Here is a 26,886-nt window from a genome sequence, read left to right as displayed (position 1 = left end):
TCATTTTTTGTTTTTAATCAAAACTGATTTTTGATGCAGTACACGATTGTCTTCAAAAGACACGTGCAGCCTGGTATTTGGCTACAGGAGCCACTTCTTAACTTCTAGAGTTAAGTCTCCTCCCCTCCCAAAGTAAGTACATCCTGCTTCCAGTTTGTTCCTTGCATTATGCCATGGTTTTATCACATCCCTGTGGCTTTGCTGTACAGTTTACCAGTTATACAATGCAGATAAGTTCTCATAATTCTTCTTCCACAAAGATATTTCTGCGCATGAACGTGAGACATTTAGGATCAAACCAAAGCACCCATGAGGTTTGCAGGCCCAGCAGCCATACCACCAGTAGCCACTATGCAGGATCCATGAAGCCGTTCAGTGGCTCCTGGAGATGTCCGAATTCGCAGCTTCTCATTACGCTGCGACTGACTGGCAAGGAGCTGCTCACAGGCTGCACAGTGACTGATGCTGCAGTCAGGCTATTGCTAACACTGGCTCTGTGCAGTATTGGAGCACCTTCCTGAACTGACTTGATCGGATGGGCAAATGTGTATGAGCACATATGCACACATTTCTGACACGTTAATATGGCACAATGACAACCAGCACAATGACAAAGGCCAGCTGTCACTGGGGCAGCCCTGCAGCCCTCCAGGAGTCCCCATGGTACAGCACAAGAAATCACAACATGAAAACAAACGCAGACCCTCAGTTCCTACAGCCCGGTTCTGTGCTCAGCAGCAGCACACAAACCCACTTCAGACTGCGCAGAGTCACTAAGCGAGAGATTGAGCCCCTGCTTGACATCGTGTCTTCAGGCACAGGCAACTGAAGAGAGCAAAGGGCAGAAAGTCTGTACCTGTTCCCGTAGCTTCATGGGGTGGCAGGGATTCAGCACTTGGTTGAATTCCCAGAGAAATCACGTACTGGGGAGCACATCAGAGATTCTTCTGATGAGGGACAAATTTTATGATCACCGGTGAATGTGGCACCCATTGGTTTAAGCAGATAATTGCTTAAGGAATGCAGACACACACTCAGTAACTATCAGTAGCAATAATTTTTGTTGCTTTCAGAACAACCTGAAGATGATAGCAGGCCTTTGGACTCTGTGATTAAAGGTTTCCTTTCAGAATGGGTCCACCAGCAAAATACTGATGATCGTTCTCCAAACTGATTGTGATTTACATTGTTTGAGCACTGAAAAGACAGCAGGGTTGCCAAAAGTCTACAGAAGTACTGTTATGAAGAATAGTCTTTTGAAGGCTATTTGGAGGTGGCAGGAAGAAAAAACTACCAACTTTTTTTTTTTTTTTTTGAGGAAAGAAAGGCTGAGGAAGAAACAATAGATTTCTAAGAGGCTATGCTGAGAGTTACCATCATTTGTTTTCCCTAGCTTCATTTAAGTGAGGGACTTTCTAGCATATGTTTGTTCCAGGTTCACTATTACAAGGATTTTCCTTCTCTGAGCTTGATGCTCCAGCTCTGCAGCCCGCAGAATTGGGCTAGGGAAAAGGAGCACTGGCCTCCACTTCTGACCAAGCAGGAGATAGGTGGGAACTGTGTACTCTGCTCAGAGCAGCATTACCTGCACATAAGGCAAAGGGAAGCACTATTCAGTATTTAAGGTCAAACAAACGGAACAACTCCGAATTCCTTTCCAAACACTCATGCATACAGTCAGATCGTGTTTGAAAGCATCAAAAAAGCACACGTTCTCTGCATAAAGGATTCTGCTTAACGCCTCTGAACAGCGGAGCATCTCTCCAATGTGGACCGCAACGCCGCCGTCAGCCACACCAACGGAGCGGAAAGGAGGATCGGATTAGATCAGCGAAACCGAGCCAGGGATAGAGAGACAGGCCTGGAAGGGCAGAGCAGGAGCCACCAGAAACACCAGAGACCCGCGGGAAACATCTGCGCGTCCAGCATCCTGGGACAAGGCACGCGGCGCCTCGGCTCAGCCAGGCACTCCGAAAGCACCTCCGGTCCCCGCCTCGCCCCGCACCTGCCACTCTGGGCGCGCAGTCCGCCACAGGCCGGCAGCCGGGCGGCAGCAGCGCGAAGGGGCGGGGGCTCATCGCGGCCTGCCCGCGGCTCCCGCACCTGTCCGGCCCGGCGCGCCTTCCCTCGCCGCGGGCACCGGCGCAGCGCTGGGCCGGCGGGATGCCTCGCTGCCGGTGGCCCGACGGGACCGCGACAGGACGGCGAGGCCCCGCAGCTTGCGCGGAGAGGCGGCCGATCCCCCTTCCTGCTTCCCTTCCGCGTCGCCTCGCTCCCCTCTGCGCCCGGGCAGAAAGGAAGGGCTTCTCCCTCCCCCTCCCCTCCCCTCCCCACCGCCCGGTACCCTGAAAGAGCGCCAGCTCCCGGCGCTGGCGACAGGGCCCGGCCCCTGGACCGGCGCATCCCGGCGCCGGGGCTTCCCTGGCCCGTACCTCCAGGGTGCGGATCTCCTGCTGGGTCAGGTCGTTGGACGCGGCGCACTTGGTGCGGAGCCCGCGCAGGTTGGACAGCGAGATGTCGATGAGGTCCTGGAGCAGCCCGCACTGCTGCACGGTACTCCGCACGGCCGGCCCCGCCGCCTCGCCGCCCCGCTCCTTCCTCTCCAGCATGCCGGCGGCTCGCAGGGCAGCCGCTCTATCCATTCCTCGGCATCAGGGAGGCCGGGGAGGAGAGGCGGCGGCGACGGCGGGGGGAGCGGCGGGCAGGGAAGGAAGGAGGGAGGGAGAGAGGGCAGGAGGCGGCTCGCCCCGCCCCGCCTCGCCTCTCCTCTCCTCTCCGGGCAGTTACCGCGTATCAGCACGCAGCGCGCCGAGCAGCACCGCGGAGCGCTCGTCCCGCGCAGATGGCAGCGGCTCCGCGAGGGGGCGCGGGCGGCCGCTCCGCCTCAGCGTTCCTGAGCGGGAGCATCAGCGGCTCCCGCCTCAGCGCCCACCTCGGCGTCCCCCTGTCCGCCTCAGCGGTTCCCGCCTCAGCCTCTTGCTGCCTTCAGCCCACCTTACAGTCCCACGGGCCCCCGCAGGTACGTCGGGACTCGGGCCTCGCCCCGGATGAGCCCGGCCGTTGGCACACCGAGAGATGGGGAGAGGAGTGACGCCGGGTCCGGCCCGGTCCGCCCTGTGGGATGCGTGGGCCGGGGCTGATGGTGCGTTGCCCCGCTGCGGAGCGGGTCCGGCCGAGTCCTTGCGTCTACGGATGCCAAATGTCACTAGAACCAAAACAGAGCTTAAAGACGGCGTACAAACAGTGCTGTAGGTTTTCAGCAACGTCCCACAAAAGCCCCTTGGTGATTCCAGGTGGGTTGGCCGTGGCCATGGCGAAGCTGGAGGCGCTGGAGCCCTGCTCCTCAGGTTGAGGAGTTGCAGAGTTCAGCGGTCCTGTCGTGGTTCTGTGCTGGTGTGCGGATACAGACCACGTGCTGGCCTTAAGCAAGTCCCTTGCCAAGGCCATAGAGCGTTTTCCTAAAATAGGGTTTTCCAGATGTTCTGTCAATCCGTCAGATATGTGTGTTCTTTGACATACGTGTCTGCATAGTAAAGGCCAGGCACATGAGGTGGGTGTTATTAAAAACAACTTATAAACACTTAAATGTGATACGGATTTATTGATATCGTGAACAAGAGAAAATGGCCTTGTGAAACCACCATGGGCTCATCTTTCACTGTGGAAATTCTAGAAAAGTGGCACAGGTAGCTGCGCAGCAGGTGCACTGGCTGCAAATGCTGTCTGTTGGGCTCACCCAGAGCTGTGTGCATTGCAGTAGTGTGGGACACATCCCTGCAGAGCTGACCCGCCCAGCTGCCTGCACAATGAGGACTGTTCATCTGATGTGACGGATGCAGAAGGATAATGTAGTTGTGCTCTGCTGATAGGAGATAGCCTCTTTCAATGGATCAGATTGACAGCAGGTTTAAAAAGCCAGAATGATGTCTGAGCCACGTGTGGCAATACAGAAGAAAGTTTTACGCAAACTAAAAAAAGGGGGAGTATCTGTGGATATAGGACATGAGATAGCGGAGCAGGGCAAATCAGTCGACACAGCTGTTTTTCTCATGATCAGATGAATACTGGTCTACGCGTTAGTTTGGTTGTCCTTGCATCAAATAGTGTGACGTACTCTGTTTGGTGATTATTCTTAAAGAAGGTGGATCAAGCCGAGTATTTGATTTCATTATTCTTCACATGCTGTAAGTTTCATCCACACAAAGGGCTTTGCTGGATTAGGGTTTCGTTTGCCATGTGATATGTCCTGTGGTTTTGGAAAAGTCACTTTATTACCTCCATCATTCCAACCTAATGAAAAAGTCTTTACACCCCTCCTCTTAGGAGCACTGAAAGTTTAGCAGTGGAAATTGTGGTTTGTAGAAGTGTGACAGACTGTAGTCTTGAATTACAAGTGTCTGGATCTTAGCAATGTTATTAACAGGGGTATTATTATCATAAACATTCTTTGTATACTTGCCTGAGAACATCCATTTGCTAGAAGACAACAAACCAGGTTTATTGCATAAGAAAGCAAACCAGGAAAATTATGGGCTATGCATGACAAGATATTTGGCATTCTCTCTGAATGTTGATGTACTGTGTTGTGAGTGCTGGGCTCCTGAACTGGCTACAGTAAGTAGGCAGCACTCCAGTTCCAGTGCACAAGACTGCCCTCCAGGCCTGCATGGAAAAATGTGCTGACTAAACAGTCCTTGCCATGAATTCTTGTCCCTGCTCAGCACTGCTCAGGGCTTGCATGTTCATGAGGCTGTCACCTTTGCAGAAATGGAGAATGTCTGAGTGCTCTTCTGTGGAAGAAGAGTGCGCTGCTCTCTTCCAGGCTAGCTGCTTTGACTCCCACAGCTAGGCAGGAAAAACAGACATAAAGATGCTCACACTAATCCATGGGAACCTCTTATGCTGAGGTGAGCCCCAAAGGTGCCTTAGCAGAGGACCACAAGCTGGGGTTTCGTGCCAAGCTGCAGCCAGCCTTCATACAGGGTGAGCGCTGAGCAGATGTGATGCTGAGATACCTGAGATACCAGGAGCAGATTTTTGTGAACACAGAGGTGAGGAGGTAGTGTAATGTTTGAGATTTCATGGTCAAGGCTGGCAGGATTTCACAATAAGTGTGTCCCTTATTCCAGCCCCACAAAACCAGCTATGACAGAGCACCATTTTATACTGTTCTCACATATGTTCACATATATGTTTTAAGGCCTTTATGTAATGCCTTAAACACACATTTCACATACTGCTTTTATCAAGCCTTCTATTACCTCTTTAGGTAGCTTGTCCCAATTACAATCTGCTATCACAACACTGAATTTAGATGATGAGACTGAATTACTCAGTTTGATGTGTTTAACACAGATAATAGAAACCTGTTTTAAGAAAATTCAGAGTTAGGATTTGAAGAGCTGAAATGTTAGGTGATTCAAATAAAAGAGGCCTTTATTATTGATGATTTTCCCCTCAGAGACTTCCTCCTACACAGACAGTATGAGTATTCCTTTCTCTTTGCAGTGCAGTGCAATAACACACAGTAGTTCCTGCATGCTTGTCTGCTATGAAATTAAGAAAGTTCAGTCCTATTTTTAGACAAGCTGTTAGGTAGTCTTTTCAGAATATGCAGAAAGAGTGAAGATGGCGAGGTGAGGTTCATGGGATAAATACTAATCATTTTCCTCAGTATAAACATCTCCATTGCCTACAGCAGAACCAAACAATGCATGTGAATTTGACATTTGCCTCTACACCTTCAAGAAAATGCATAGCGTAGAAGTTTACTTCTCCCACAGATTTTTTCCTGCTCAGCTGCCTGTTTGCTAAGCGTAGTGCAATAATTTACAACTAAGGGCCAAGTTGGATCAAGCAAAACACCCACTTCTTTCTGTCTACATCTTTTCTCCCTTCTTTTATATCAGTGGTCATCAGAGAAACCAAGAATTTATAGCAGTCTTCTGCCACTTAAAATGGCAAGGTCAAAAGTGAGGGATGAAACAGTGAATCTACAGGTTTGACAGCAGTATTTACCAGTGGGACCACGGGTACATGAAATAAATGGGAAACTGAAATGTGCACTGAGAATAATGGAGTATGTGAAAATTAAACTTTACTGCTGTTCTTAAAAATCAATTGCTTTAGTGGGAGAAAGCTGTTGTACTTGGTCAAGATAAGAGAAACAATTCTTGCTCCACAAATAGAGAACATGAGAATCTGGCTGTGTAGCTGCAGTCATTGTTTTCTCTGGACAGGTCAGCAGCAGGGAACTTTGACACAGGACTGGAAGGAAGATCATCGACATGATGTGTTCATCTGAAAAGACCTTGCCTCCTGGAGTCGTGTGAGTAAGCAAGAACTGTAGCTGTTAGAATAAGTAAAAACTGTCTAGCTTTAAGGACTAAGAAGGCTTGAAATTACAAATGTTAGTTATTCTATAAAACAAATACAAAGACTTAACATTTATTTTTAGAAACATCTCGTGTTTTGCAGGCTTTTCCATGTTGCAAAAGTACTGCCTTTTCTCTGTTATTTATCACCAGGCTCTTCTGTTTAGACTATAAACTGCTTGGGGCAGGAAGTGTCTTTTACTGTCTCCTTGCACAGCAACGCCTGAATCACAGCTAGAAGCCTCTATGCTCTGCCATAATGTAAATACTAACTAATGATAGCAGGGAGGATTTAGCTCCCGCCCCACTTGGAGGCTTGCCAGTCTGCAGGGTTTGTTGTAGCAGCACACTTGCCAGCAGTGAAAACTGACAAACTTCGTTGGTGAGAGATATTCATAGGTCTAACAAGGAGAGGAAACACTCGCCTCTAAAGACAGAGGCTTATGTCTCTGCATGGATAAACATACCAAAGATTGGCTCGTGCTGCCATAACCCCGTTGTGCAATTTATATATTGGCATTATATATGTGTGTAAGGCAAAAAGACAAATCTTTGATCAACAAAACAACGCATGGATAATCAAAAATGACGAAGCAGGATTACCTCACAAAATCCTGGGGCAGATAAGCTGCTGCTCCTCCCCTAGGACAGGCATACCCATCCCTGCAAGGAGCTTTCCTATGTTTGTTTTATCTGTGGCAGAATAACAAGCTTATTTGGTTAAATATTATGAGAGTAAAGATAAAAATAAGAAAGAAAGAAAGCCCAACAACCCATAATATGGCAAGGGAGGAGGAATATACTGTGGTGCAAAAAACAGGCTTGTGTTCTACAAGGCTTTCAAGTGTATTGCGTAAGGAGATTACAGCCCCTGAGTTGCAACCACAGCTAAAAGTTTTAATTGATTTTGCCAGTACCTCTGTCATTAGTGTATTACAGAGCTGCATCACAACAGCCTCTCTTACACCTTTGAGGAAATGTTCCAAAGCCCGTGGTAATTTTCAGAGTTGTTATTCCACATGACTCCATTCCCCCAAGCCCTTTATTCTTCTTATTTTAAAAAAGCAAAGGAAGTTTGACAGATCAGTCATCTATTCACACTGCAGTCTGTGCTCGTGGATTTGTTTGATATTACATGGCCACAGAAGTGAGTGAGTCCAGGTTCTGCTTTTGCACACCCTAAGGCCTGTACAGCACTTCAGTGTTTTGGCAGTGTAGTTATCTTGATTAGCATAATGAATAGAAACTCCTCACACCTCTATATGCCTTTCTTTTGCCAGCAAAACTCTTCTCTCTGCCAGTTTTAATGACAAAAGGAAAAAAAAAAAAAAAAAACCAAAAAAAAAACCCAGCTTTTTCCTGATGCAGCTTGTTCTTTGTGGAGAGATTTTACCATCAATTCTTGCACTGTTCATGGGAGGCCTTGCTTCCAGTTCTGCAACTCTGCTTCCACATCTACATGTGCAGTGCCCCAGAAATGGGGTGACCACATTCACTGCTCAAACAATTCATTATGTCTCTCATCACATACCTAACAAGAAGGCTGTGCTGGGATCAGCAGGGCTGGCTGGATAATCCACATCCCTTTCCATGGGAGGGGCAGGACCACAGAGACCACTGGCTCCCACATCCGCGTTCTCAAGGTTCATCTGCACACCTGAGGCACCATGTCCTTCCACAGCACATGCTGTGACCTTGGAGGAGCTGCTGCCATCCTTCACTTGTAAAATACCCGTGAAGTTTCATTGCCCTAAGCATTCTTGCACATGTGTCTTGTAGCTCTTAAGTAGAAAGCTTTGGGAAGAGCCTGAAAAGATTAACATCTTTGCTTTAGAAGGGTTGCTAGAACCATGTAGTAGATAGACATGGAAGGAGTTGGCTTTCTGAAAGTCCAGGTAGGTGAAAATAACTATTCTAGCATAAATTATACATATACATATATAAATATTCCAGTAAATATCTATGATTAGAGTATGTTTTACTTGCTGTAACCTGTAGAGCTGTCTAGATAGCTGAAGGTACAGCATTAGTTAGTTCAGCCAGTGTAAAACAGATTGGGTCAGCTTGTATTAAGAGAGGATGAGTCCAAATGCATCCAATTGGTTTTCCTATAGAATTCTTACATAGGAGGTAGAATTCTGCAAGCAATGCCTGCATATATTAGTATTCCTCTTGGCCTTACCACAAGCTCCTGCTCACTGAGTCAGGCTCTCAGAGGCCTGAGAAAGAGGCCTATGAAAAACCTGCAGATAGTTTCAAGAAAGGTTACAACGTTGTTGGGAATATTTAAAAACTCAGACCTTTCTTCTGCAGAAAAACTGGCTCAACTATCATCACTATCATCACTACAGTGATAATAATAGGAAGAAACATACTCACAAATCAATCATTCTAGCTCTTGAAGAACTGAGAATTAGCCTGCAGAAAGAAAAGCAAACAAGATCTTTCGTTCCTTCCTATTCAAAACCCTTTGAAATCAGGGTCTTCCCTGTCAGTGAGTTTTGGATGAAGTTCTCATTCTGCCTTCCTTTTCACTGTCCCTACAGTACCATGAAAATTCAAGCTGTTTCTCTTTACTTCCTTCCTCTTCGTAAAATGTCTAATAATCAGCCATCTGGTGTCCAAGATGCCTTGAGTATTAGGGCATTTCCTTTATCCAGGGGAGGCTTTTGAGAAGAAAGATAAATGTGTTCATGACCTACCCCTGCTGCGTGCTGATTAGGGTCTGGCATTTTTTCTTTGTTCACAAGGATTATTGTAATGCTAAGTTGTTTAGTAGAGAAAAATATTTACAGAGAGAGACCTAGTTTCTGCTGCAGCAGATTTTATGACATTCCTTGAATATTCTAATTTAGAATTATATATAATAACATGATAGCTGTAATATATGTTAAAGACCAAGTGGAATTTTGAAGGGAGAAGACAAAGTGATCTATAGAAAGTGTTGTGTCCTAAGCCACTACATTCTTTTTCTTTCTCAGTTTAATTTGTCTCACACCCTATTTTTCAGAACTACCTAAAAAAAGTAACCCCTTCCTTTCCTTCTGCACAACAGACTGGTAGCCAGAGACCCAGAGCTGCAATACAAACTGTGTGCAGGGCTCTGTTCAAGTCAGTGATTGTCACTGGGGAGCAAAGGTTCTGTGCACGATGCTGTATACAACTGGGTCAGGTCTCAAGGTAGATGATGGACTGAGGTTTGACTGTAAGAGGAAAATACTGAAGGTCACACAGAAACCATGCAAAAAGCATCAATTGGACCATGCCTTAAAAAAAAAAGGAGAGAAAGAAAGAAAGAAAGCCTAGAGAGTGGGGATGGGTGAGACTAAAATGAAAATAAAAGCAGAATGAAGAAACTGCCATCTAAACTAGAATGAAAACAACTTCTTGCTTTATTCTATGTTGATCTGTTGGCAAAATGCTTCATGTGAAGGAGTTTTATGTCTTAATCTGTGAGCCCTTGGGAGCTGCAAACTATTGATTGTCTTGCCTGTGCCAGCAGGAAGAGAAGCTGGTAAGGTGCTGTTCATATTCATGGAATGATACTCTGTTCCCATTAGGGTGCAGACACTAAACATTTGAACTAGGACTCTTCACCTGGTGGAATGCTTATGTATAATAAACAATTTTGGTCAAATGGGAGTTTGTGAGGAGAAGTGAAAAAACACATCCTTAAAATCCCTTTAGACCGTTTCTGTATACATTCTCAGTAAACAAACAGTTATATATATATTTCTTTTTAAAGTCACCTTTAAGAGCATATACCAGCCAAATCCCTGTTAGAACTCCACATACAGTTTGGGCTTTGGATTATAGTCATACAGTATTTAAACTACTTAGTGCATCCACAGATTAACCAGCAAACAGCATACATTAGCATGAGTTCAAGAAGTAGTAAGCTAGCCTAAATTTTCTATGCAAGACTGTGCAAAACTTCCTTTAAATGAAAACATTCATGTTAGTGTAAAGACCCAAAGCTACATGCATATGCTTAACTTTTCAACCAGCAAACAGTCCCTACCCAACTAGCACAGTGTACATGCAGATACATATTTTTCTGATGATGCTACAGAAAATAGAGAAACATATATTCTGCATTCTGCTTATGCACAGTAACACTCTTTATAAAGTCCAGTAGGCATATTTTTTTACATGTATGTTTGATTTGAGTTTCTTATATTAAAGCATACCACAGTATAAATGTTCTCCGTTCTGGTCCTGTAATTATCAGGTGTGATTTTCTTAAAGATTTAATCATGATAGCAATAGAGTCTCATATAACAGAGCAGTTCATACAAATAGAGGTAATTTAAAACCATATACTTAGAAAGCTAAATTTTGATCCCTAGCTTTTTTTTGTGCCAAAAAACCTTTGTGCCAATTCTTTTGCTAACCTGGGTGTCTCATGCATCTTCTTCCTGCAACAGATATGAGCCGTGTTAATCAGTTATACGCATGGCTTATAAGTACTTTGTGGTCTTGCTCCAGTGCATGAAACATTTTAGGAAGGCAGAGTGAGTAAGGTGTAGACAATCTGAAACCCTGGGCTGTAAAACTGAAAGGTACGGTGCTAGTGATGGCTCCTGTTATTGGCCCTGACTCAGCCAACACCTTTAAACAGAAGTTGTCCTGATAAAGTCAGGCTTGGAGGTACACTTCTGTGTCCAGCTGAATCAGGGCACCTACATAACAAAGCGACTGAAAAATCCAGCTCTGAACAGACTTGTTTTGTGGTGGTCAAGCTTTTACTCCCTAGCCGCATTCTATGTGTGGGCACACTGCAGTTGCACTGCAATCTCACTGCTGCGGTCCTGTTCTCCTGTCTTCCCAGCAGAGAAGGGTGTAGCCTGCTGATACAGTTTATTCAGTTACCTGGGGTGGCTGGCAAAAAAATTTCTTTAGACAGGAAGTGCTAGAAAGCACAGCCCAGCTCACTAGCCCAGTTCTGTCAGTAATGCTAGTGGTGGGGCTCTGCTGTCCCAGCTCTGCACAAACACGAGCTCCAATCTTGCTGATAACTTCTAGAGAGAAAAAGGTCCTGGGTAATGCTTGTCAGCATTTGAATTCCATCTTTCAATTTTCTGCCAACTCTTCTTCAGTCTGCATCACACTCATCAGCTTACACAGTAACAATGTCTCTGGAAAAGGTTTGCCCCAGAATCAGGATAAGCAGAACGTAAATGTTAGCAGGATCTGAGCCAAATTTTTGAAGATTCTGTCTCTCACCTCACAGCATCAAATGGGAAACTGTTTGCATTCATGGCAGATGAATGTCCAGGAAGGATCAAAATAAACCCCTGTCACTTTCTCTCATATCTGAGCTCAGTTTTTCCTGATCCAGCAGCTCACAAGTTTGTTTGCCTTTGTTCTCACTGCAAAACTGAAGAATTAATTCAACTGAGAAATAATCAGCTACTGCCTGCTTCTGCAGTTCACAAGGAAAAAGTCCCCATTGTTTTCTGATGGGGAATACCTCCTGAGGAGGCCCCAACACTGGTCACAATAGGGGCAGAGATCCCAGAGCTGGGAAGTGTTTTTCTTCAAGATGTAGCACAGGTACAGCACTGATTTTAAGTCCGTATTTCAGTGCCATAGCAGTCATATGACAGAAGCATTTACTCTGAAGTCATGTTAGTACTTGATTTTAATTGCTATTGCACAGGCTTTGCCTAAGCACACTTTAAGGTGCTCACTCGAAGCCAAATGTTTATCAGCCCAGGGTAAAGTGTTTTGCTAAGTGAGAGGTTAAGCGCTTTCCAACCTTATTGATTCCATGATTCTTTGATTTTAACATTCTGGGTAGTCTCTCCATTACAGGAAGAAGGGCAGCAGAAGCCCAGCTTTTGTCACTGGAATGATCACTGTGCACCACAAACTGTGGTTGTTTTCATTAAGACAAAAGAGCAAGTTGAAAAAGCTAACACTTAATTCTTACTTGTTGCATTGATCTTTTCAGGGTGTCTGCAAGTTAGCTGTGTAGATCTAATTTAGAGCAGAGGTAAACTCCCCTTGACTTTAGTTAGCTTATGATCCAGTTCAGAGCAGGTGCCGTGAGGCTAAATGATCTGTTTGTCTGGGAAGGCAGGAATTCTAACAGCAGGTCCTGAAATTGGTGTCACTGTATTCTTTGAGCATCGTGATGGGAGAAATAAATCTCTGTGAGCGCAAAAATTTGTAAATTTATAAGAAACAACAACAAAAATAAAAAACACAGAAAATAATTAAGAAAACAAAGCTTTTCTGCATCTCACATGTGGTAGATCCTACGGTTGCTTGGATACAGTCATCAGAAGGAAAGAGGTAATGAAGTTATGGTCTTAGTTTTAGTTTGATCATCATGGGGTTATTCAGAAAGTAAGATCTGTGTGTAGCTGGGAATGACAACTGGTTTACACGGCCCTTTCCTCTCTGGGATGCAGTCTCTCATCACTGACAGCAGCCTCCCAGTGTCACAGCACTGATAGCGGCCCCCCAGTGTCAGGAAATAATACTAACACATCCTCTTTGCAAAGTTATCTAAAAAAGCAGCGAGGAATTTTTTTTCTGGCTGTAGTTGAGTGACACCAGCCCTACAAAAGCCATCTGCATGCCAGTCCTTCCTTCCTTGCTTTTAATTTCAATTCTTTTTACAGCCAATATATTTCCAAACACGCCACAGGAGACTCTGAGTTGACAGCTTTTGCAGTTTCTGGTCATTTGTATTACATTAATGCAACAGATTTGCAGCAGACCTCATCCTATATAATTTACCAACAAAACTGGAGTAGCTCAAAGCATAGCACTTTTAGCTAAGAGGGGAAATTGGCAGAGCAGAGCACAAGAAAGCAAATAGGTCAGCTACCCAGACTAAAGAACCGATGGATTAGCATGGTATCTGACATCTCAGGTGCTCACGTTTCCACCATTTGATACAACTTCTGTTTATTTTTTGCTCAGATGAACTCCCCTCTTCCCTATTAATAAACTTGTAGTTACAGGGAAAGGGAATGTTGGCACGAAGCAGCACACTGTGTTTCTTTCCCATGGGAAAGTCCTGTTCAATAAAAATTGAAAACTACTTTCAAAGGCAAGATTTATCTTGGTAAATCTATCTGTTCTTCAAGCCAGAATCTGTTTCTAGTGCCATGAAAAACTAAGGGCTATATTGTGAAACTTTTTAGGCAGCGTGAGGAAAGAGTCCCTAACCATAGCCTGTGGTTCACTGGCAGAATGTGTTTCCAGTAGTTTGGCTTCCAGTCAGTATAATAATGATTTCAGAAACCATTTCAAAGGGAACAATGACCTGTGGTTGAGACACTGAGACTGGGGCAGTCTAGTTCAGTCCTTAGATCTTTCAGAAAGTATAGCTCTGGGCAAATCATCCAATCTGCTAGCTTCCTCATGGAGTACAGAAGACAATGTTTCCTCTCTCTAATATCTAAATTTAAGCTACATAGAGCACTTAAGATTTCAATTACAAGGATGAAAAGATTTGATCTATACCCTTGCTTCCCAGAATCCCTTTCAGTAGGTCAGATTTTGCCAATTACAATGGTGCAATAAGAACAGTTCCCTTGGTTTAGTGGAGTTAGTCCAAATATTCACCGAGCTAAATCAATTCAGAGCTTGAAGTACTGGGTCTGAATTTGTTTTTTTTTGATGGGATTGTGGTCACAGTCTGCAAGTTCTGTAGTTCTGTACCATCTCTGAGATTTGCAAACTCCTCCAAATTCAACAGCTCAGTTTGGTAATATATGGTATATTTTACCAAAACATGAAAACAAAAAATGCTCCCCCCTCACATGTAATTTGCCCTGAACAATTCACATTTAAAATAGGAAATCTGAAATATCAAAATCACAAGGATACAAATGCTTCCATAAGGATAATCAGGATATTACACTTGCTAGTAATTTTATGTATATGTTCAAGCTCTGAAAGAACTCGTCTGGTCCTTTTCCATTCTATAGTTCTGTTACAAAGCTATACTTCTGTGGAGTTTCAGCACCTGGCTCTTCCAGATGTCTTCAAAATAGCAGCTAGCAAATTGTTACTCTCTGTATTTCTTCTACATCCTGACCCCTCTTGGGCCGTTCAAACGGGAAGTTTCACAGGCAGAAAGGTTGCTACAGAAGTATTCCCAGCTCCACTTACCTGCCTTGGCCCATCTGAAAAACAACAGAACTGGAGCTGCAAATGTCTTTCTGCTCACATCTTTCCCTGTCTCACATGCCCCAGAGCCACACAATAGGGAGCTGTTTAGAATATCATAGTGGAGTTTTGCCTACAGCAGTTACAGCCATCTGCAAAGAGTTCACATTTCAAGACGTGCCAGTTCCAATGTATTTGAAAATCACAACTAGTCAGCAGGACTGGATGCAGTCTGCATTGCAAAACGCTTGGGTGCTCTCATATAATTGCATAATCCAATGTTGTGAACTCCCTCTTCTCAGACAATGTGTTTTAGATATTGACTGCACAGAAGGTCAGCTTGTGCTAGAAAAACAAACAGGCTTTGCTTACTACAGCAGTATAGGGAAAGCTGGGAATAGGCTATGAGAGGGGACAGTTAGCCTTGTTAACTGCTGTTACTGTGATGTGGTCTAACACTTCAACCTAGCTTTTAGCAGTCCAGACTTAATATTTTCTTTTTTGTACCATGATGTGTAGAGGGAAAAATCAAGATTGAATTCTAGTTACATTAGTCATTATGCAGACAGTTCTCAGTCCAAACCTCTGTCCAAGTGCATGAGACACACTGGTAAGAGGTGCACTGTGCACCAGAACACGGCACACAGATGCACAAATTTCTGTTCCATGTAGTGCACTGCCTCTGCTTATGAAAATGCCAGGTAGGTCAAGGCAGTTTGTGGAATCCCTATGTATGGGAACTGCTGAGTCACGGCCTGAACCTCTGATTGATCACCTGAGGTGAGCCATGAGTCAGCCAGAGGAGCACAGCTGAAGGCAATTCACCTGTGCTGCCGGAAGGGGTGGAGCCTGGCTGCACCTCTCCTAGACCTATTGAAGAGCTGGCTACCAGTGCAGAAGGATCTCGTTTGGAGATCCCTCCTTCTGGTGTTTTGTGGGTGAGCCCAGCATAAGGGTAAGCCTTCTGTTTATTCTCTTTTGTCATCATAATCTACTTCGCCTAACTCTCTTGTTTATTTTGTGATTGTAACATCTTAATATCTATTGATTATGCACCCTAATAATGTACTTATTGATTTGGGGCAAATTTCCCAGGAGAGTGGAGATTTTACAGATAATTAACCCTACATGTCTAGGGAAGATAATCTTGTGATGCGAGTTCAAAGCCTCAGCATGGATTATTACTTACAGACACTGAAGAGTTCTCAAACTTTCCCATGAGAGAAGCTACATTTGGAGGATACAGTTAGCCACAAAACCCAAATTGCTTTTTGTCATGGAATTATCCAACACATCTGAAGGTCCGAGTGATTGTAGTGAACCACACAGTAATTTAGAGTTACTCCAGAACTGGCTGTCTGTTCCCTTTTCTTCTTGTTCCTTGAATCAGGTTATCCACGCTCTTGCAGCCTGCACAAAGCAGCATCTCCAAACAGAGTAACTTTCCTCCTGGAGAAGTAGTTGGGAATTAAAAGTAGGGTAAGAAAAAAATAAATGTATGCATTAGCAGCTGAGCTGAGAAAAGAACTTGAGCTTTGACATTCAGTTGCTATTCCTATAGCAAGCTCTCACCTCAGATTAAAAGCCTCTGGATAATCCCAAAAGCTGAGGCTAGAGCTGCATGAGAAAGTAAGAGAAGACGTGGGTACAAGACAGAAATCGGAAAAAAGGCACATGGGGTTTTTACCCTGCCAGGAGCCAATGGAAAAATGACCATGCAACATTATGGACAGAGGTGTGGCTGCAGAAATGTTAGGGACTTGTCTTCCCTATGGAGTATTTCCAAGTTTTTAAGGCTCTAAATAAAGATGCATGCATTTTTCTCTAAAGGGATGCAGCTAGAATGGCACAGTCTTCCCTTACCAGGGACACAAGAAAAGCAGAAAAATAGTGCTTAATTAAGGTATAATTTATTTTTCTCTTCAACAGGGAGCTGTCACTGTTCTGTGAGGCAGATAAGGCAATGCATTAGAAAGGCATATAAATTGTGCTGCCAGGGAAACCTGGCTTTTGTTCTTGCTTTGTTGCTTTCTTTAATCCCATGTATGGCATTCCTGCTGCTGGGGCATGATAGAAGCTTGTAAATAATGGACAGGCATAGCACTCGGCAAAGTAATCACAGTGCTCATTTGCTGGGCAGAGAGATTCTTCAAAGGAATATATGCTTAGAGCCAATTACATGCAGAGAAATCAGAAAGATAACAGATGTTAGGTATTCACTGATGGCAGGTATGGTGGTTAGGAGAGAGGGTGGAAATTCAAGCAGAGAAAGACAGACTGACAAATAACAGTGTGTGGAGCTGTGTGTGCTTACTTCTGTAGGGAAAAAGGAAACTCAGCAAATAATGACAATCGCCAGTTCAGCAGCAGCAAATAATCTATTATTGATTATCTTCAGTGCTCAGTTAAGCCACCTGAATTGGGAATGCTGCGAGTTTATAGCTGGAGGTGTACCTTGTGTGTCAGGGTACCCAATGCGTGTCCTAATGACAAGCAAGGCAGGTTTAGTAAGCATAACAGATCCATGCAGTCTAGGATGCTCTCCTTACAGTCAGGTGCAGGCTGAACACCAGGTCTGCCTCCTCTGGTGATTTTTAGAGGAGCAGAATCTCTAATACAGGACAATAAAAAGAATTCTTCCAATGTGCTCCTGGTAATAAAGGCTGGTTTTAGACATAGCACATTCTCCAGAGATCCCAGTGTGGCATTAGGAGAGAAATGCAGTCTGGCTTGCTTTTTTGCTTGCTTTTCTGGCTCTATATGATATGTAGTTTTGGCATATCACACAGGTAACGTCATAATCTGTTTGCAAACTGGAGCCAATCAAAACGTTCCTGTCGCTTTCACAAGTTTTTGAAAAGGTCGATCAGTTAATGAGGAGTAGTTTATCACAATAAATGGTATTTAGAGGATCATTTTTAGAAATTCTAATACGCTGGGCTCTAAACTGACTTCAGAGATAAGTGCTGTTCAAAGTCTTGCTGCACCAAGGATGAGAAGCTGGTCTGCTGTTGTGAGTTACAGGCAGAGCTGAAATCAGACTACGGTGAGCTCATCTGGTAGCCTGGGTCCTCATCCTCTGGGAAATGCTGTGTAATATTGAAGTGGTGTAAGGAACTGTTGATTCTGAAAACCAGGAAAAGGCCTGCACTGGCTCATTCCCTTGTGGCTGTGGGCAATCCCTTCTGATTGTTAGCTGGGACCATGATGGCAAGAACAGGAACGTAGACAAGGTGTAGAAGAGGGCTCTGACATGGGCTGTTCTGGAGATCTGTGCTGGATGGCCAGAACAGCACAAACAGCACAACAGCTCCTTTCTATTCCTGAAAGCTGCAAAAAATAAGATGAAAGCAGGGTAACTCATTAAATTCCTACTCAAGCTTTACCTACATGGAGAAACAGTTTTGTGTAGGCAAGCTTTTTATACTAGTTTGGTATTTTTAAGTTATTTGGCAAAGTGGATAAAAAAAATTGAATACACACCAAATCCAGCTGAGCTGCGCTGTCAGACGTCTCAGAAAGGTTCTACCAGGTGTGTCTCAGCTCCAGAAATAATGGCCTTTAGCAGGAAACTAAAGTTTACTGACTCAGATGATGACCTATTAAGGGAGGTAAATAAATATCAACCTCGGTTTCAGGGAACAGAGCATTTGACAGCCTTACCAGCCTTCAGGCCATGCTGCAGGAGTGCTGGGCAAAGGCTGAGGTATCTCAGTAAGGATGTGTGCACATCCTGATGTGACCCACATCAGTTCACATACACAAGTGGGACGTGCAAATTTGGGCTCTGGGAGTCCCAAGAGCAGAATGGATTCCACAACCGCTTGTGAAAGCAATCGCTGTACTTTCCCAAATAGTAAGAACAACCTCATAGAGATCCTGTGTATTAAGAAAGGGAGAAACAAAAGACTGCCAGCAAGAGGAGACTGGCAGAGGCCTCCTGGATAGTTTTCTTATCTGAAGTTTGCTCTCCAGTGACCCCAAATGGCTGCTTATCTGTAGCAACAGTGGATTGATTTAAAAGTGCAAGAAAACTCAGAAGAGCTTATCGAGTTCCTTAGATAAATACTGTGCAGTAATGTCACAAAGGGAGTAGATGACAAGCTCGTAATGGAAATGCAATCCTTTACTGTCATTGGGAATCAAGGATTTTGTCTGAGCTTAGGTGGAGATTTGAACTATGGAAAACTTTGGGACGTGCAGGACTGGGAGCTTAACTCCCTCCTGCCTAGGATTTACAGTGAAGGGTTTGACAGTTTTCACACAGTGTAGGGCTATTTAAGGATCCTGGGATAAAAATGTATGAATGCTTCTTCCCTGTAAGAAGAGCTGTAGAACAGATGCCTGCTGTCTATGCAGGCTGCTGAACACAACGCGTTGATGTTGCAGATAAGAGCAGTGCTTATTTCCTGTTCCCTCTGGGCTTGATCCAGTGTCTCAAGTCCAAATCATCTCCAAACTATTGCTCTTTCTACTCAAAACAGACACAGTTCTTTGAGACACTGTGAGTGTTGCATCTTCCAGGAAGCTAGAGAGAGACACAGCACTGGGAGTTTCTTAGAAAACAGTAATGTCTTGGTTCAAACCACCTAAATCCTTACTGGAGGGAGCAGTTGGTAACAAGAAGGGAAACAATTTACCTCTGTGATTCATTGCTGGTGAAGTGAGTGTGATGTGTCCTGAGAAAGTCCTTCCTGGATGGATGATTTTGCTTTCCAGTACGTTCAGATCTATGAGTAAGGAGCGCAGTCAGGACAATGTCCTACTTTCACTGTAACTGAAAAGCAGTGAGTGCAAGTCCCTGAAACACCTCTGCAAACTTTATGAGAGCTGCTGGTCCTCACTTTGTGGAACACAGGGACAAAGGGGTGTCTGAGATCCTCAATGCAGGTGTCAGCAACAGGAGAGGTGACAGCTCTCCTGCAGCTCATCTCTTCATGCTGGCTCTAGCCTTGCTCAGGGTGGTGCGTGCAGCTGCTGAGGCTTCACCAGCTGTGGGAGAGGAGCAGCACGCACTGCTTGGAGCGAGGCTCTGCACCTTGGGGTGACACAGCTCTGAACAAACGGCCTGCCCGATAGCACTGCACAATTCTGCATTTTCTCCTGCTCCTGGAAATGACTTAAGTAAGAAATCGGCTGGGCCAACGTGTTATTGCTCTGGAGCGGAGCCTCTAACCAGCTGAGCCAAGCGCCCCGGGTCTGTAAATCTCCCTTGCGCACGGCGTTGTCTGTCCGCGCTCCCTGGCACCACGGCAGCGATGCCACAGGGCCCCGAAACCAAGAGTTTCGGCCTGGCTCTGACTGCGAGGCTCTTAGCGCTCGGATGCCCCCTGCAGCCCGCCCTGCCCCGGAGCAGCTCCTTTCCCTTCGGGCCGCGGGCAGCGGGAGGGGAGGGGAGAGGAGGGAGCGGAACGGAACGGAACGCAACGCTGCCGGGGCCCGGCAGTCCGAGGCAGCGTTCTTCGAGAGCGGAGCATGTGCGTGGTGCAGAGGGTGAGGGTGGATGTGTTTCCTTCTCTCCCTTCTGGGTTTCCTGTACTCTCCCACGTGAATTCTGTAAAGTACAGCCAAGGGATCCTTGTATGCTTTGAGCCGTTTGCAGGAAGTTAAAGAACCATCTTTATTTAAAACTAAATAAATTAAAAGTGGTCCTCTTGCAGCTACTGGAATACCAGCGGTGTTAATAACCCGAGAGTCAGCCCTCTCCTGCTCCTTGTGCTCTTGCACCTCGACTTTAAGTGCTGCTTCATGCACAAGTCATCCATGTGGTGCAGGCAAACGCAAGCCGCCCTCCCCACATCCAGTCACTGCACCTAAACAAGCCTCTCATCTCATACGGGCTTCTTACTTCTGAACCTAAATATTCTTCACTGTGTCATGCACGTATCTGTGGTTTTGCCCTCAGGAGCTGCAGTCAGGAACTGATTCCCCATTGCTTGAGACACTAGTAAATGCTGATAGAGGCAGACCCAGAACAAGATAATGGTTCTCACTCTCAGTTACACAGCGTATGTTTGTGTTTCTATATGTGTTTATATATTACAGTGTCTTTGAACTCAGGTACAGATGTAATCTTTTGCCACAACACTAAAAGTAGGCTCCTGTGACCAGAAATACTATTGAATTCAAACAGTGGTGAGAAAAATAACAGTGCTGGGTTTAAAGGGTAAGGTTTTCCTGCTGACACCCAAGAACAAGACAAAGTGTCTTTAGGGCTCGGCACCTCAGGGTGCACATCTGTACTCCTGGGCTCATTTGCAGAGTGAGCACTGAGCTGTGGCTGCTGGCATCCTGTGGGTGTGAGGAGAACATCTTCGCAGATGGACCAAAGCCATTAGTCAGTAAAAAGAAAAGTAGCACTGTGGCAAGCTCACTGCTGGGGGGGGAACCCAACAGGCTGCAAGAGAGAAGGTATTTCATTGTGAACTAAAACTTCAGGGCAGTTTTGCCATCCAGGACGGCTGTCCCTACTTAGCTGTGAGGAGATTTTGTGCCTTGTAATCCCCCATTGATCTAGATTACTTTTTTATTTAAAGAAACTGACCTTCAGCAGCTACACCACATCTTCTCTGGCCCAGAAAGCGAGTCCAGAGCACAAATACAGGAACAAAAATTCTAACTTGGAAAAAATGAGGTGACCCATATTTGGCCTCAATTAAAAGGCCAAAGAAAACTCAGGATTTTATCTTATAAAATTCTGAACATTTGACTAGTAGATTATGTCATCTAACAGGCCCCATTAATTCTGCTTCTCAGTTTATAAATGAAGGGGTGCCAAATAATCAGCATATTTGCTAAGCAATAGGGCGTTCTTAAAATCCTGGTTCAATGTTACTAGTAGTCAGCTGCTTCCTTTCTTTTTTTTTTTTTTATTTATTTTTATTTTTTAAGAAGGAATGCAGACCTTCATAACACAAGCTTTAGCCAGTGGCACAGAAAACCTATGTTTACTTGACACAGACTTTATGCGTTTCTTCGGGTAAGTTCCTCAACTTCTGTATATTTCAAACATGCTCCAGAATTTCTCTGCCTCCCAAAGATATAATGATGCAGAAGTGGTTGGTGCACAGATGGCTTACTAATGAGGCTGGTCATTAGTAACTAGTGGTCATACTATGTGCAGAAGAAACTGGAAGGTAAGAATATTAAAGGCACAGTAGGCATCATTTGTCCCAACTTTCAGTCTATGTCATGCAAGTCACTTGTGGTCCCTTCCCCCTGTAAATGACACTCTAATGCATTTTCCTATACATTTTCCCATGGTTTTGATAATTGAAGCCCCTTTTCTCCTGAAAAAGTTCTGTTGATGTCCACAGGTATTCCATGCGATGGTGTGAAGTCAGGCAGTTCTCCCTTCAGTCTTCATCTCAGTAATGGTAACAAGCCCTAAAAGACATAGTCTTAAAACTTCAGTTTAGGCCTCTGCCTAAAAATAGTCTTTGAACTTCATGTGGGCTAGAGACATGATTCCATCAGTGCTATTCCTGGAACTTCTTTCCTGTCCATGAGCACTGCTCAGCTATAAGCCTTCCTAAATGCATTTCCTTGCAGAGACCACTAGAAGATAAATGGTGGGTGTGATGTTGTAAGCCTGAAGTTGCTTTGTCAAGCTCTTTGTCTCCAAGCGTGCGTGTGATAATCACTGAACAAAACCCAGCATTATTGCTGCAGGTATTCCAAGCAACTGTGCATTCCTACTGCACACCGCCACCATCTTCTATTAATTACTCCTTCATTATCAGAGTTGTAACATAGCCTTGTGCCCATAGTTTGGGGAAACAACTGTACACATCCCTGCTGCTGTATGAGGAAAATATGCATTTGAAAATGTAGTCCTTGTGATAAGTGAGGATAGTTCTTCCATTTTATGCATCTGGGAACCATAAGCCCACCCAAGGTACTTTTAATAACAGCGAGGATAGGCGGCTTAGGCTGTACTGGAGGGCAGCACCTCTACAGAGTTCAAGTGCTGTGGAGACATGATAATTGTGAATAGAAGTTGTTCGGTCTTTATTGACCTCCTACCTTGCTGTGCTGCTGTGTGGGGTGGGTCCATCCAATCCTGATGGCATCTGTATTCTGCACAGAGTACAGCATTAGGTCAGGTCAGAATAGTGCCTGGCTTCAGGTAAGATGTGAAAGAATTGATGACTTAACTAGTTACTAAAAATATGTATATCTTTTGACTTTTCTTGGATAGAAGCCAATATCCATGCACACTCCCCCCCAGTTCCTGGCTGGATACCCCTTGTTTGTCCCTGGAAAGTGTTTGAGACAAAAATCGTAAGTGATGGTATCCATTAAAGAGCAGCAAGAACATTGTTCCTGTGCTGCAGGAAGATTACCATGATGGCTCAGAGGAGGGTGGTGGCAGGATGTGAACTGTATTCTTGGTCTGCAGATCTGGCCCTTGTGACTCAGCCTCTCCAACACATCTGCCTGATCTCATAATCTTGCAGTTAGTCTTCCAGTGTTTTCACTTTAAAGCCCTATTTCCTGGAGTAACATGGTTTCTTGTAAACCTCAGCTTTCACTACAGTAACAAAGAAATAAGAAGATTCTTCAGGGCTTCAGATAAAAAAAGAATAAAATAAGCTGTGTGAGATCTACACAGGTATGGCTGTGAGGGTCCTGGAAGGTGGCAAAAAAGAACATAATTGTATTTAATGTTCTTTGCGTTAGCTTCATATCACTTTTCAGATGTTTGATTGCCTGCATTTAACAGCTCACGTATAAGGTAATGGGACAGTGTTAGGAACCGGGGCACCAAGAGTTTAAAGCTACATAAAGCAGGAAGATGGCTGCAGAGGCAGAAGTGGACTCCAGTTAGCTGAGTGATTAAATCCAGCTTTCCCACAGCTGCCTCCCTGGAAAATGAACTGCTATCTTTGTAGCAGTGAAGGATGTTATTTGCAAGAGAGTGTAGTGATGGTAAACAAAATGGAGCATTAAACTGAAATGAAGCAACAAAACCTCAATTATTTAAGAAAATGCCATCTGTATCTGACAAGAACAAAGTTTTTACAGAGCCTCTGAATTGATGACTGATGGCTTAATTGTGTTTGGGACAATTTCAGAATGCAATACCTCAATACTTGCTACAGTTTTTCTACTCTTCCTTATGCTGGGAGCCAGACTATTCTTTCCCAGAAGTGAGGAAAATGAGCATCATTAGCTGAAGCTTTCCAGCAAAGGGACTCTTGCAATATAGACCCACTAAACAAAAGCACCATTGTTTGCAGGCCCAGGAAAAAGTACTGCTTGCAGATGACAAATGAGCAACATTAGAAGGAGGAAACAAAGTTTTGACAGATGCCAGTCTCCAGCCACCATGAGGCTACTGTCACGCTCTGATGATTCATATGCAAACTGCATCATGAAAGGCCTATAAAGCTGTGCATAATTTATGATTTCCTTCCTCTTCCTCCTCAAGGGCAGCATTCACAGCTGTAGTCTCTGAGGGTGTGTTTCTGAAAGAGACTTGTGTGGAAAAGTTAACAGAGGTAAATATTCAGGAAAAGAATTGAAGACATGCATTTCTTTGGTTTTCAGGGACTGTTTGTTTGTGTTTCATGCATTGGTTCTTTCCAAATTAAAGCAGAGGAAACAAAAGAAGTCAGAGGTTGTCTCCTAGCCTTAGCAGAACCCTGTCATACTCCGTGCTTCTCCAAGCAGATGGCCTCCTACAAAAAGCCAGGGCACTAATGGATCAGAAAATCCCACACAGCTTGTTTTCTTCCTCTGAAGCTGACAAATCCAATCTGCAGTGGGATGCAAATGGTTGTTATGACACAAAGTGCAGCTGCTGCAGGTTACCTTCAGACCCTGGGTAAACTGCAGATTCCCATCTAAACACACCCTGGTAGTTTTATTACTTGCTAAAGAGCTACTCTCTCGACTCTGACCTCAGAGTCTCTGCCTTTATGTATAATCATAAGGAGGCTGTGGGTGAATGTCTCTGCCTGCGGGGGTAAGCAAGCATGCTGATCTGGGGAACAAACCCTGCAGCTTACTGCCTAGCAGACAGCAATGGAGTTAGCAGACAGCCACTGATGCAGGAGTTGGTTGCACTCTCTTGTGCTTTCTCAAAAGCCTTCCTTCACTGCATGTTCACAGACAGACAGACAGCCTGGAATTCTTGCTCCTTCACATGGTCTGTCTGGCAATTCTTTTGCTATCAGTGCTGATTCACAACACTTTTTGAATAAAGTCTGTGTTGTAATCATTGTAACTACTAAAAACTTCAATTTTACTCCAGCAAATAAATGCTTGAGGGAGTCAGAAATAGACTCCAGGATCTCCCACTTTTTGCTCATGTGGCAGCTGACACAAAACACATCTAATGAAGGAGAATAGCAGATATTTGCTAACAATATAATGTGCTAATTTTTGCTGCACTTCTCTTGTTTGTGAGCATTTTTTGCCTTTATAGAGCAGATAGCACCTTGAAGCCTGACAACATATAACTCACCATCTTATTAGAGAGAGCCTAGGGATTTGCTGAGAAGACAGTGGTTTTCTCAAATTCCATCCAAGAAACTATTTCCATTTCAAACCAAGTAAGCAATAGTGTATGTTATCCAGCAGAGAGCACTGTAGACTCAGAAAGGGTTCCAGTATGGGGAGAAGTTGAATTCTCACCAATCGATTATAGTTTTTTAACTGGAAGCCTTTTAGAGGGAGTTCTGCTTCTTTCTCCATGCCTTTTTATTTTTTTTCTTCCTGGCAAAGAAATACAGCAACAATTCAAACCAATCCCAGCTTCTCGAGTGGAGTTAAATGGATCACAATCAAAGTCATATATGAAAGTAGAAACTCATCAGGATGCATGTTGGGTCAGATCTCAGTGTAAGCCAGCCAGCCCCACTGTCTGAGTTGTGAGGTTCAGTGCAAAATCCTGAATATGTCTTTAGAGAGCACGTGGCTTTAAAAATAACATACTTCTGGTATCTCTGGGTTTTGGTATGTAAGTAAATAGAGATCGTGTTCTTTACCATGATTCTGGAAATGTAACAACATTGTGCTCCTGTGCTCTGAGATGAAATTCAGCTCTGGTTATTTTATTCGTGAAGTTGAGTTCTTAAGAACAAGGAGTCATTGGTGTAAAGTCACAAGACTAATCAGTTTTGAAAGAGCAGAGGAAACCGAGTCAGCAGCAAAGCTACATCTGTCACGAGTGGAGTAAAATCTCTGCATCTGCCCCTGTAGACATTTTATTGAACTATATTTGTATTTGATATTTGTTCTGAGAAGCAAAATAAACCTTGTGTCACTATCTTACCGCATCAGGAAGGAAAGTCATATTCTGAGGTTGTCCTCGGGCTCCTTCTCTATGCCTCATTTATTTCTCTTTAAACAAGGGATTATGTTTTCTGTTCATCGCTTTGTCTCTTGTCAGCTTAGCTTAGGAGTTCTTTGGACTAGAGGGACTTGGTTTTCGAAGACTTGTATTCTACTGCATTGTAGTAATAGAGATTTAAATGTTTACTGATTTCCACAAGCATTTCAAGTGCTATTTTTGTCATATTTCTCCATATATGCTGCTGACTTGCATTTTGAGTAATGTATGGTTTGAGGTAATTAGTTATCTAAAATGCTGGTTCATTTCTGAGTAGTACGTAGGTAATTGCATCTGCTGCTGAAGCCAAGAACTGCATACATTCAGGAAAAAAGTAGCCTAAAAACACTCTCATCACCATGTTTCTTACACTACTAGGCAGAACCGATAGTAAAAAGAGGAAACCATTCTCTACATATCACACTGCACAAAGCATTCTCACAGCTGTATGTAAGAATCTTGGTTGAGGGGAGCCTGGGGTGTGGTGCTGGCTTAGCTTTAAAGGAATCGCTTATTGGGCAAAGAACTCCATAGGAAAAGGGTAATTTAAGAAGTTCTGCATCCACACAGATGAATGTCTTGAATGAATTTATTTTGGAGCATGTTGCCAGAAGAGCTCATGAATTGAGCTGCATATCCTTCTGCAGACAGAAATAGGCTCGGTTAAGTCAAGCCTTCCTGGTCTGATTATGCAGATTAGCTGGAAAGAGACACTTCTGCACCAAGCATGAGGCTGTCTGTGCAATGTATATTCCATGCCAGCAGTGAATATTAAGCCCAGGTGGGTCGTTTCCTGAGCATTAGTGGTTCAGGCCATCAGTCAGAAATGTCGCAGTGAATGTCTCAGCTGAACACCATCCTGGCAAACACAGGTTTGTGTTTGGTGAACACTTGAAACACTTCAGGACACTTCCAGCCCCCCGACGTCTCATGAGGCAGTGGGCACAGTAAATGAACTATGTGCAGCCAAGTGATCTTTGTACCTTTCTCTGGGACACCGCAGTGAACACGCACACAGCCGCCAGCTCGCTGGATGTGGGAACT

At 44.3% G+C, this 26,886-nt stretch overlaps 1 protein-coding gene and 1 long non-coding RNA gene across 6 annotated transcripts in view; one reads left to right on the top strand and one right to left on the bottom strand.

The window, feature by feature from the left end:
• KSR1 (kinase suppressor of ras 1) overlaps positions 1-2,642 on the bottom strand; it is a 56,582-nt gene extending 53,940 nt beyond the window's left edge. For 3 of the 5 annotated variants that reach the window (XM_042879483.1, XM_042879484.1, XM_042879485.1), the window contains exon 1: positions 2,433-2,642. In XM_042879483.1, the coding sequence (XP_042735417.1) occupies positions 2,433-2,642 (210 nt within the window). The remainder of the gene's footprint in view (positions 1-2,432) is intronic. The other 2 variants (XM_042879487.1, XM_042879491.1) reach the window with 2 other exon arrangements.
• LOC122184511 overlaps positions 1-6,287 on the top strand; it is a 62,623-nt gene extending 56,336 nt beyond the window's left edge. The window contains exon 3 of the long non-coding RNA XR_006180575.1: positions 6,240-6,287. This is a non-coding gene — a long non-coding RNA (uncharacterized LOC122184511). The remainder of the gene's footprint in view (positions 1-6,239) is intronic.
• The last annotated feature ends 20,599 nt before the right edge of the window (positions 6,288-26,886 follow it).

Source organism: Lagopus leucura, unplaced genomic scaffold (assembly GCF_019238085.1).
Source record: "Lagopus leucura isolate 7727_CA_CO unplaced genomic scaffold, USGS_WTPT01 Super-Scaffold_100024, whole genome shotgun sequence".
Classification (NCBI taxonomy): Eukaryota; Metazoa; Chordata; class Aves; order Galliformes; family Phasianidae; genus Lagopus; species Lagopus leucura.
The sequence above is the reverse complement of the archived record's forward strand: the minus strand, read 5'-3'. Positions and strand labels throughout refer to the sequence as shown.